The sequence below is a fragment of the Myodes glareolus genome, chromosome 5, assembly GCF_982192425.1.
Source record: "Myodes glareolus chromosome 5, mMyoGla1.1, whole genome shotgun sequence".
In the NCBI taxonomy this organism is placed as follows: Eukaryota; Metazoa; Chordata; class Mammalia; order Rodentia; family Cricetidae; genus Myodes; species Myodes glareolus.
In genome coordinates, this window is record NC_142030.1 from 83,449,578 (window position 1) to 83,462,873 (window position 13,296).

Consider the following 13,296-nt stretch of genomic DNA (forward strand, 5'->3'; position numbering starts at 1 on the left):
TTAACTTCAATGCCATCGAGAAAAGAGCCATGATTGAAGAGTTCATTAAATAGGAGCACTTCATAAATACTTGATAAAATGTGTTAACCAAACAGAACTTCTTCAGTAATTAAAATAATGTATTAAAATAATTCCTAAAGGTACAATTGTTTTTTTATTTTTTAACATATTAAGGGAAGAGATTCAGAACAATAAGACTCAGCATCATTCCACTGACTCAATAGAAGCATACACATCATGGGTAAGTAAACTCAAAGGAATTAGTGAAGTACTTCTAAGGCACCAAGGAAAATCCTACCATATTACTATAGTTTTTTATCACATACTAGAGAGGCTCTGAATAATTAAAGTGGTTTAAGAAGAGCCTGCCTTATCCCCAAGTATGAATTATAAAAAGAAGAAAACTTGGTAAATATTAGCAATGAGTTCTACAGCAGAAAACTAATTAGACTATCTTACCTTGTAACTGAGATAACCAAGGAGTATTGTTTCAAATAGACTGATCAATGCCACTGAGACCTAAAACAAATTGTTTTTAATGAGAAAATGCAAAGTAAATAAATATGCTTTCACAATGTACTAGTAACTGTATACAAATATGTAAAAATCCACACACATGCACGTGTGCACGCACACACATGAAACAAATGAAAATATTACATTTTAATCGGCAGGTTAGGAGATGCACAAAATGCTTTACTACCTCAAGTATTGCACCTTAGTTTTCATAATTTAAAGATTTTTTTCCCTTCTCTCTCTCTCTCTCTCTCTCTCTCTCTCTCTCTCTCTCTCTCTCTCTGTGTGTGTGTGTGTGTGTGTCTTTCTTTCTTTCTTTCTTTTAACTTTTTTTTTAGACAGGGGTTCTCTGTGTAACAACCCTGAATGCCACTCTAGACCAGGTTGTCCTTAAATTCATAAATATCTGCCTGTCTCTGCCTCCCAAGTGCTGGGATTAAAGACATGTGCCATCATGTCCAGCAATTTCACATATTCTTAATGAACTTTGTTAATTCTTTGCAAATATGAGAGTCAAATATTCAGACTGACTAAAATGGACAAGATACATAATTTTCTGAACATCACTGCTTAAATCAGTGTTTCCCTTTAGAAAGCCAAATATAACTTTCAAAATAAGTATTGCTTCATCGACTTCAAGAAATATGTAATGCAAACATTTTTAAATACACTAAAAATGGGTCATTTTAGCCATGCAGGATATTTTGAGGTAACAGAACCATTCCATGACCGATTTTACTTTTCTGGTTGGAAATGTTAGTCTTCTGTTGTTTGAGACAAGAGCCTTTCCTGGCTTGCTCTGAAGTATATGCAATCGCTGCTGTGTCTGTCAGGACACATGGAACAGGAAAATAGAGAAATCCAGGCACTTTTCTTCAGTGGTGTTTTATTTATTACATAATTGAATTACAAGTATTTTCCCTTTGTGATGCTGAAGAATGGAACCCCAGACCTCTCATATCCTAGGCAACTAATCTTCCACGGAAATACATACACTGCCTTCTCATTAGTTGAAAATGGAGAGAAGAATGAAATATGAAAACAGGAGATTATACAAAAGCAACTATACTTCTTGTTTAATAAAAGTTTACAACACTTTATATTCAGAAATGATACAGCTTGAGGATTTAAAAGTTGTTTCCTGCTAAAATGAAATTTTAAAAATTTTGGGAGCAGCAAATATTAGCACAATGAAAACAGATGAATGTCCAACAATCCAAGTAAATCTGTCCATGCATGCATGCACCTGGTCACTTTTATAATAGAAAGTTAAGAATATTTTGATTTTCTCCACAAACATTCTATCATCATTATCTATCCTATTTTATAATAGAATATAGTTTAGGGAGCTCTAGAAAATTCTAGCATGCTATTTTACACACTACTCAGAATAGAATTCAAATTGAATATAAGTAATTTAGGAAACTATAAGACTTTTAAATACTAATTAATTTTAATTTTTATGCAATAATGATAGAATATTTATATGAGAACTATAAAATTATATTTTAATGATCATCTAATATTTGGGAAGGTATTTGGGAAGGATTGTTTGCACACCAATTGAAAAATAAACAGAAGTCAGTATAAATCAATGTAGTTAGATTCACTTAAGCAAAACCTGAAGTGCACATAGAAATTTTTAGTTGTGGTATAATCCTGCTGTATTTTCAAAACCATTTATTATCATACATTATGTGAAAAGAATCAGCATGACTTTCTAGGGCAATAAAGATCCCGATCTAGATAGAACTGCAGGAAAATTGAATGCAGGCAATGAATTATAAATTTTTCCCTGAAAACTCCAAGTCCTCTCTATGTTAGTGATTCTATCTTTCATGTAGTTTGCACTTTTAAGAACATAAAGTGAAAAAAAATGACTTATAGCACATAAATATAAGGAGACGTGACAGGATCTAACAAAGACAATTATGTACACCACGACTAATAGAAACAAAAAATAAGGCTAGGCAGCTGACTCCAGGGAACTCTGGTATATAATTCAAACATACTTTACTCTTGCCTATGGTTTTACTTTAGTAAGACTTTACTGGTCTTTTCAATGTATACATTCATTTATTTAGATTCTCCCTTTCCTGAATATAAAAGTGCCCACAGCTGTATTGCTTGACTTTTCTTAAAGGAGTTGAATAAGTGAGTCATGTAAAGTAGTTGAAACACTGCTTTCATTTTTGTTATTTACCTATTCTAATTTTCCAACACTTTCTGAAGTCTAATCCATATTACAAGGAAAATCCTTAAAGTTGGAATGTAAGGCTCAAAAAATATACGAAGAAATAAGTCAAAATGTTTGCCTGTGTTGGGCATTAAGGTAAACCATAAAGGCAAACTCAACTTGACTATCAATAGTTAACTTCACAATAGTTTTTCTCTGTGCATGGTTAATGAATATAGAAAAAGAGGAATAAAATAAAATTGTACATAACCTGTAAGCCCCATAAAGGTAGACTTCTGTTAACCCAAAATATATGAGACCTATGGAAAGAAAAATTAAATGTCAGTGGTTTCATGTGAAAAAAATCCATTTATTTTAAAAATTTGATTTTACTTCTAAGTATAACAATAGCAATTAGCATATAAAAGACAACAAGATATAAAAATAGCCTGAGAAACATGAGAGTAATATCATGGATTCAGCCTTTTTTACTAATATTCATTTCTACTACAATAAAAACACATCAGATTTTAATTTATTTTTTCATTGCTGTTAATAGTGAATGAAAAGTAAAAGAAATCACTTGTTAGATTGATATGACATGATAAGGACATCTCATAATCTGTGATCCATTTTCCACTAAAATGTCACCAAAGGTTCTTCTACAAAGACTTTGCTAGTTTTAAAATTATTTGGATTTAGATAATACACAATGAACAACATAAATAGTCAGAATCAAGTCAGTAACTAAAAAAATCTACAGTACATTAATAGTTTATATTTGCATTTCTGTAATATGTTTAACTTACATAAAAATCATAGTTACTGAGGTCAATGTAGACTGTATGTAAGGTGATGTTCTTATGTGAAATTACTGTTCTTATGGGGTTCTCTTTAACTGTTACTCTTTCTGATAGTAGCAAAATGTTTGAACTCTCTGATGAACACGATAACGTAGTCAACAAACCATAAATTATACATGCAATTGACAGAACTGGGAGTCATTGAGAAAAATAAAATCTACTCAGGAACAGTTGAACATTTTTCAAGAAACAAAAATAACCCTTCGATATGATTTAAACAACCCTCTCTTTGAAGTTATGGAAGTGAAAAGTATGCTAAAGCATTAAATGCATTTCCAAATGCTGAAACTTTCTTTTCATATTATGTAAAATAATAAGAAAACCATAAACTCTTCCAATTTTGTTTACTTTAAAAAGCTTAAAAGACAGCAGGGCAGTGATGGCTCAGGCCTTTAGTCACAGTACTTATTTGGGAGGCTGGAGCAGGGGGAATCTCTGTGAGTTTGAGGCCAGCCTGGTCTATGGAGCAAGTGCCAGGACAGACTCCAAAGCAAAACAGGGCAACCCTACTTGAAGCTCCCCATCTCCGCAAAAATAATAAATAAATAAAAGCTTAAGGTCTAGAGAAGGTCACTATGTTGAAGATTACTATATAGTACTCTAGCGTTCCAAAATGTCACATCTATCTGGTTAAATGACATCTTCAATTACTCCAATCCAAATTTGGAGTTCCCCTCAAAGCCTGTGTCTGTTTTACAACTAAAGATTTAATAGAAAGTGGCGTGGAGTCTCTTGTGTCTTCTCTGAGTCATGCTTCTCTGCATTTTCAAGCACTTAACACTTTAGTCAATAAACCACTTCAATACTCGGCACCATGTACATACAGAATCTTTCGACTTTAATCTTACCATGCTGACAACTTGATCTAAGCACCTCCCATTGTGGACAAGGCAACCCAGTATAAGGTTCTCAATTTGGCCGTTTAGAAATCCTACTAGTTTCTAAAATTTACCAAAAATCAATTCATTAGTCATCTATAATTTTTAAATTGGTATTTTAGTTTTTTATTAGAATAAATTTTGGTAAGATCTCTCTACCACACATTGTACCTTTTTATAATGAAGTTTAAACTGAAAAAAAATGCATAGTGCTTAATTGAATCACACACCGGATTGCTGATTGTCAGTTCAATCTCTTTGAGCCCCTATGAATGTATTAGTGAATTCTGTAGATTTTCTTATGGTGTCTTTGACCCCTCTGGATCCTACAATCTTTTTTTCATGATGTCAACCTACTTTTTCCCTATGGGTTTTCAACTGTTTCTATCAGTAGTTGGATAAAATCTCTCTGATACCAATTGGGCTAGGCATCAATCCCAGCACATCCCACAGGCAGGACAGACTGTAGGTGGAAATGTATATGAATGGATTGGTTTTCCATTCCCTCCACTTCCTCTTATGGTACTCCTAAAAGTGGGAGCAGGGGCTATCTCTAACTATTGGACTGCCATTTCCATGCTACTCCACAAACTGCGTTGCCTTGCCCAACCTTAATACATGTGAGGCACTTATTGCAACATGATATGAAATATTTTGTGGGAGAGTAAATTGGATGTTGGGGACAGAGTGGGGTTAGGAGAAGGGAATGGGAAGAGATGAGGGAGAGGAAGCTGTGACCAGGATGCAATAGAAAGAAAGGATAAAGATTAAAATTCGTGAAATGGAATTCTTTGATATTTTCTCTGTGTGATTTGCTCCTTCCTTACTCAACCCCTTTAAGGTGTTCTTCATTCATCTCTGAACTGTCTTCAGAATCAAGTCTGGAATTGACAGCTATACAAAAGTAACAGACAAAACATCATTTTGTTGATAAGAAAAATTAAGGGAGGGGAAAAGTAATAAATTATATACAAGTAATATTTACTACAGTAGAATACATAAGAGGAAAGTAACTGGGATCTATCCAAAAACCCAATGACCAAACATCATGATCATCAGGATGGCAGAGTAATAAACACAACAGCATTCATGACCAATGACTGTTAATCATCAATGTGAATTATTCACCAAAGCATCAATAGGAAACAATTTTACTTTTTCAAAAGTAAATAACTGAAATGAAACAATAAAAGAAAATAATAAAAAATAAATACACATCGTTTATGCTTAAATTGACTATGCAACTAGATCAAGTTCATGTATTAAGCATTATTACATTAGAAGAAGAACCATTATTACATTAGAAGAAGGCTAGAAACAGTCAAATGCAAAAAAGGAATGGTAAACAGATGCAACAACTTTTCACAGCATACTAACATAGAATTTGTGAGCTTGATCCCAGCCTGGTCTATAGAGTGAGCACTGACCAGCCAGAATTATACAGAGAAATCCTGTCTTGAAAAAAAAAAAGATATTGCCACAATTCTATGACTTCCTACAATAATTCTTATCATTATGTTGTAATAATCTGTAAATTTTCATCATACTAGAAATTACATAAGCTCCAAATTTAGGGTAAATTTAAAAATCCAGAATCTTTCCTGTGTGCCTCAGTTTCCTTTCCAGAAGCTCCAACAAAACAAAGGGGAGAAATAGTTTATTTGAGCTCAGTTCCAGGGAAGATTTTTGTCACAATCATTAGGGATTGAAGCAGCTAGTCCCAACCACGGTCAAGAGCATGGGGAGAAGGAATGCATACACACTTTTGCTCAGCTGGCTTTACCCACCTTGTATAGTGCAAGACTACAATCAAACTCCTGTTGCCACCCACAATGGGCAGGTCACCCTAGTCCCATTAAGAGAAGCCAGACATCACAACAAATGCTTACTATCTTATTTGGACTTTCTTCCTAGGCCATTCCTGATTGTGCTGTAAATTAAAACTAACCACCACGATGTGCTTCTTCACTGGACGCTGCCTCTTATTACTGTCTCACCCCTAACAATAGCACTAACAATACTGCTGCAAATAATAATATCACTTAAATCACTTAAACATTTTTAAAAGTCGAAACAAGAGTGTGCATTTAGATAAAATTGAAATGTATGCTTCTAAGGGCCCCGAGGAAACACAGTTCTTCTTCTAATGTAGCCACTAACAAACAGAGCAGTCTCCTGTACTACAAACTTGAAATTCTTAATGACACACCACATACTCCAATGTTTGCAGTACCCATGATCTCAAATATTCTCAGTAAAATTATTTTCGTATCTTTCTGTTTGTCAATATTGCAATAGTTTCATATCAGTTTGACTCCTGGGAGAAGCTTAAAAATAAAACAAAGCAGCTCAAAATATCTGCATCCTTATCAGGTCAGAATTATAATCAAATAAATCTTATTGCCAAATTAGTCTCATTATTTTAAAATAGAGCCTGTACCCATAAAGAACATTTCTGTTTTTAATTAACGAAGACTGCATTGACAATAGAACTAAACAAAACAGTGTACTCGAATTGGAGACATAAGTTAGTTTATTATGGTTTTTAATTGTGAGAATCTAATTTTTCAAATGTATATCCTTTGTAATTAAGACTGAAATTCTTAGTAATATGACACAGAAGTTAATTGTAGGAAACTTTGTCCTCTTAATGTTTCCAAATAATATAATTTTATTCTGCTATCATTATTCACCAATGGCTTTTCCTTTTGGAGGATCCTTCATGGACTGTTTTAGGATTGTCAGGTCTCTCGAATGTACATTCTGTTCATAAGTCAGCAAGTTTTAAAAACAACTTTGGTACTTTATAGAAAGATTTTTAGGGGATATCCTTTATAATAACATAAAGACGAAAGCATGGAATAAAATTGACATATATTGACATATCTAGATCTTGGTCCTCAATAATCTTCACAAAAAAACACTGGTAATATTTGTGGACATAATTCTATTAAAAGAGAATTATAATAACAGAATCTCCTAAGACTTATGATAAGTATGAGAGAGACCTACAAAATGACATGGCTCTTGACCTCAACAAACTTCCAGATAAGACAGAGAAATGAGTGGGAAATGTAAGAGCAATGCATTAGGGTGTTTAAGAAAAATACCTGGAAGTTGTGCAGGTATTCCCAAATTAGTGTAGAACTAGACTGCCTGGGTAAATGCCAAATACGGACTTCATATTTATATATTATCCAAAGAGTTGATAACCTGAAGCGTCCAGGATCTCAAAAAGTTTAAAGGAAAGAATTTTGAATGGCAGATAGGGAAAATACATTTCTAAGAAGTCTCAATATAAAAGAAGGCACAGAAAATCCTAGTAATTCTATGCAGGACACCACAGCTAGAGTTAGAAACAGATGAAGAGATATAAACAAGAGCTAGAATAAAATCTGTCATTTACACATCTGTTCATTCACCTGTGTAGAAAAATGACTAGTGCTCATTGTGCCCACCTCTAGAATTTAGCCAATGACCTATGTGTCTATTCTAATACTCACAGAAAACTCAGAAAGTAAAACGAGCAAAAAAAAATATGTACAGTATGTAAAAGAGACAAAGGTACTGTATAAAAATAAGCAAAGTTTTGGGAGACCTTATAAGGAGAGTGTTAAGAGAAGTACCAGCAGCCAAAACCTATGGAATCTCTGATCTGGATATGTGATTACCTAAGAATAGAAACAAGGCCTAGTGAGAAGTGGCAGTGGACCAGCACTTACAGGTTAAATAACATGGAAAGTGGGATGTAATGCAGGGACTTTGTCATTTGAAGCAGGTGAATAGAAACTAGGCTTATATTTGACAGGCATTAACTCTCCTATCAAAAATAAAACAAAAGGGAACATTGGTAGATTAGCAAAACTGAGTTGCAGGCTACTGCAACAGTCCTGAAAAATGTATATGGCCCGAATTAAGGTAATTCATTGGAAAACAATAAAAATCATAGGAGGTGTTGACTGTATGAACAACCAAATGTTCTCAGGGGTTTTCAACTGGAAAGGAAAACTTTCATCTTGGAAGTTAAGGTGAACTCAAAAAATATTGAGATAAGCCATTTTTCAGTTAGAATTCAGCAACGGAGAAGGCTGTGACTTGGCAGGATACTGAGAATGCTGTTCTTCATCATGGAAAGGAAGAAGAGTGCAGAACCCTATTGGGACATGATAAGCTTAGGATGAATTCTGGGTAGTCAAGTAGAGAATCTGAGTAGAGAACATACTTAAGATACGGGGAAAAGGCAGGCATTGTCCCCCATGGTCACTGGAAAATAGGCATAATGAGATTTGTCACAAATGTCCCACAGCAGAAACAACAAATATGAGTAAACCTCTGATTCTGATTTAAGAATGATAGCTGTATATTGAAGGAAATAACATATACCATGAAACGAATCCATTGCTGGAAAATAGCAGCATTTCCCCAAACACCTTTTACATATGCAGAAGATTCCTGGAGAAAACTGAATGTTCTAATGAGCCTCTCTCTAACTTCATTTACAGGAATATTACTGAGACAGATCAAGGATCCATGAGAGTGATTCAACCATAATTTCTTTCATTAGTAATTATCACACATACTTTTACCGTAGCCAAATTTGACTTATTCATTTACTAATCCTCATCTAATATCCAATTAAATTGAATTTATTTTTATTTATTTAATAATTTCAAATAAATTTAGAATTTTTAAGTTTTAAATAAATATTTATTTATTTTAATTTTAAAAAATTCAAAATTAAAATCACTTCCTAAACATGCTGGATTCTCATATATATGATAAACTCATTTTCTCTCTTACTAGTGTAATTTTGTTTGATCTTAAGGCAAAACTTAAAGAGACAAACGTATAACAGGAGTTAGTCATCAGGTTTTAGTTTCTCCTTTGAATATTTTTGTAAATTAACTAGGAAGGCCAGGAGTCCTGGGGGTTAATGAGATAAAAGTTTTGTATGAATATCATTATACACTCAGACATCTACCCTACTGTTCTTGCAGAGAACAAAGACTAAAAGGACGGCAATGATTTGGCGGAAGTATGTTAAGCAAAGTAGCAGAATTGTGAATGAAAAAACCCTAAAATACATCAATAAATTAATATTACTTAAAAAAATAAATATTCATAGGCTCAAAACATCTTGAGAGATTCGTTAGTGTTTTCATTGAAGAAAGTGCATTGTAACAGAAAGTGTGTGGAAAGCTTGCATACTGTAGAGCATATGTGATTCAATAACAGAAAGGCACTCAAATCTGTAGCAAGATTTCAAATAATATTCATATAATTTCAAATAATATTCATAGCATTTTGACTGGTACATTCATGGAACAGAGTTCAGATTATCATTAAAATAATGCACCCACAAACCTTGGAAGACAGGAATTACCCAAAGATCAGATCAGTTTATACGAATGTCTCACATCCTCTAAAAAGTGAATAACATCCTGCTAGTTATAACAATTCAAAACAATTAAAATACTGTGGCAGTCACAGAGAAAGCTTACCATTCATTTCCCTGTGAGGGCTTCTCAAGCAGCACACGGATGATGTATAATAAACAGCTTAACAATTTGAGAGAAAAGTTGAACAAGCGGATTCTTAGACCTTTAAGCAAATAACAAAATTAGTTTTAATTTGAACTCAGGACATAAAAGAGAAAGAAAAAAATATGGTCAAAATATCAGCTTTAAATAAGTAGTTAGAAGGTATTTTAAAAGCACACAAATGCAATTTTCTAAACTTCCTGAAGTTTTTGGTCGTTGATTTTTAATCATTCACCTACTAAAATAAAATTTGAGTGTTATAGAATCAATGAAATGAAAATAACAGTGCGTTCCACAGATGGGAGGTTCAGGTTTTAAATGCCAAAAGCTACAAAGTTATTATTCAGACATGGTTGGTACAAGTTTCTCAGTGAACAGCTGTAAGTACTTTAATCATTACTTGGAGACGAACTTTAGCTTAAAAATCAATCTGCCCCCACAGACACCATCATAAATCCTATGACTCTGTAACACCTTGTTGATTTGTTTATAGACAAAACATGTTTATATAATTATGTGTGATACTTGTGCTATTATGTTTATGTTATGACATATATCATCTCTATGATTATAAGTTGTATAGTAATTATATCATCATATACAAAAGGAAGCCATTATCGCTTGTGTTGTCAAATACACATCTAGACAAATACCTTTCTCATACTTTAATTGAACAAATTAAACTTTTTAAAAACTAGGCTTCATGCCAGTGGAATCTTAAATTTTGTGAAAATTAAGACCATCATAGATAAGCCATTCAAACTGCTTAAGTCACAGCCTGAAGGACCATGATACTTGCTGAAGAAGGTTAAGTAAACATGCTCTGAACTGATTAACAGACACTTGGCCATGTGTGTAATTAACAGTGTAATTTGCTTTATGTATCTTTTATAAAACTGTAAGAAAAGCCTTCTAATAATTATTAATTGATGGAATCTAGAATGAACTGTTACCTTTGCAGTTTATTTTTGTAGAATGAATTATAATATTCCTTAACAGTACATTTTTTTATTTGTGTAATTGTTTCTAGTATTTCTTATTAAAGTGCTGAAGTTTTTTGTAGGTTGCCATCTTCTCAAGATTCAGGTCAGTTGCTGCAATAAGGCATTCTGAACAAAAACACCACAGGGTTGAAAAGGGTTTATTCTATCTCATAACTTATAGTCTTATAAAAATGGGTCTTCTCTTTACTTAGATGAGTATTCAAACAATGCCAGGCCTAACATTGAATAAGTGTATTGAGGAAGCCTTCATTTGGAGGATTTAATCCCTTTAGTAGTATCTACTGATAGGGCTTCCTTGGAAACTCTAAAATCAAAGTTAGGAAGGCACTAATTACTTCTTACTTTACTGTTGAAGCTACTCTGTCATTGTGAATATCTCACCAGTATGGTTTAACTACTGATGTATTTTCTATAGACAGTATATGGATATGCGCTCACAAACCAAGATTTTCTCTACGAATGCTACCAGCTAACACACAATTTAGTTTAAATCAGTGCAAAGATATCCATGGGTTAAAATTCACAGCCCTAACTCTATGCTAGTACAGTTAAGTTCTCTATGTTTCTTATATTGTGATTCACAATCTTGTAATTATAAACAGTCTAAAGGCACATAGGATTGTGCACAGCAGCAAGTATCACACACACTTTAACCTAGGTAGGATTCAGCAGGGTTCCTAATTTTATATACTCTGAGTCTTCAGTGGTTCCCAATTTATTAACAAGCATCTTCAGGGCGTTAACCTCTTACACTGATCCTAGTCTTATGTAAGTTCTTGCTCTATAGCAAGAACTACATCCATCCTTACACTTCAGGGTACACTTGATGAGTATTGTCGTCGGGAGTGACTGACAATCATTGAATTATTCCCTTATTAACTCAGAAAATTATTCCCCATTGTGAGTACTTAATTTCTTGAAACTTGACAAATGATAGCTTACACAGCCCTCACAAGTGAAAGCATGAGTCAATTAAATAGTGAGGTATTGTTGTTTAGGGGAAGTTTTTGAGACAGGTTCTCACTCTCTAATCAAGATAGTTTTATAATGACTCTGTAGCCTAAATTGTTCTCAAATTGTTTTGATACCAGAAAATTAAGATTGTTTAAATATATTCTTTGAGTGTTTGGTATAAACATATAATGTACTGTCATCATCCTCACCACAGCTGCTCTTTTGTTCCCCCTTTACTCTTGTTCAACCTGTTCTACTCCCCAAAATAGTCCCATTCTACTTTTATACATTTTGTTTTAATTTCAAAAGCCTTGAATTAAATTAGGGTTACTTGATGAATATGAGTCAGGGTATTTCCAGGAGTATGACAATTATCCAGTGATTACACCACTGTACAAAATGGATGCCCTATCCCCACAAACCATTAACTGCCATATCAGGGAGACATAAGGCTTATGAGCCCCTCCCCAACACATTAAGCTTTCTTGACTGTGGGTTTCTGATCCTTCTGCCTCATCATTCTGAGTGCTGAGATTAAAGGTGTGCTCTACTTAAACTACGTTTGTATTTTTCAGAATTCATACATGGCACACAGAGCTCTGTTTATTCATCTGGGGTTTAGAGACCTAAAATAGTAAAGAGAATTTTCAACTACTAGATGTAGCATCTTCTGTTTTTTTTGTCTGTTGTTGTTATTCAATTTTTATGTTTACTTCTAACTAAATCTTCTCCCCATTTTATTCTGTTATACAAAGTATGACTTTGTGAAATATTACACTGTTGGAATTTTGAGATAGATTCCTATTCAGAGAATAAAATGAATAATGGAAATAACTTACTTGATCGCTGGTTTTTAATGAAAAACAATTTTAATCTCTCTTTAAATGTATTTTCATTCATGTAGAATTCAACTTGAACCCTGAAAGCAGAAAGTAAAAACAAACTTATAAAAGTTCATTGCTTCTTTATTTTATGCAAATGAAAATAAACAGACTTTGTTGTTCCTCAGATACATAAAAATAAAACTATTTGAATTCATGTATCATATATTTGGAGTGAAATTATATGTCAAAAAACCTGAGAACTGTGTAAAATATAGTAGAGCTATTTCAGAAAAAGAATCCGTTGCTTTCTAATTTTAAAGACTGTTCAAATATCATGCACAGTTAGCTATATAAATGAGTGGGTTAACAATTCACATAGATGATTCTAAAAAATTTACCTTTTTAAACTTTAATATATATTTAAAATTACTCCTCTCCAACAGAATCATTTCCCCCTATATCTTCCTGATGTAAGAATAAGGATTATAGTAGTGAGAGGGGTCAAGGTCACCTCAAGAAAATTGACAAAAACAACTACCCT

The 13,296-nt window shown here is 33.2% G+C and overlaps 1 protein-coding gene across 1 annotated transcript in view; it reads right to left on the reverse strand.

Moving 5' to 3' along the window:
* Window positions 1–13,296, reverse strand: part of Kcnt2 (potassium sodium-activated channel subfamily T member 2) — a 411,713-nt gene that overhangs the window by 250,562 nt on the left and 147,855 nt on the right. Inside the window, exons 2-5 of the mRNA XM_048430982.3 lie at window positions 12,771–12,850; window positions 9,935–10,034; window positions 2,964–3,012; window positions 460–519 (exon numbers count right to left, since the gene is read on the reverse strand). Coding sequence (XP_048286939.1) covers window positions 460–519; window positions 2,964–3,012; window positions 9,935–10,034; window positions 12,771–12,850 — 289 coding nt within the window. The remainder of the gene's footprint in view (window positions 1–459; window positions 520–2,963; window positions 3,013–9,934; window positions 10,035–12,770; window positions 12,851–13,296) is intronic.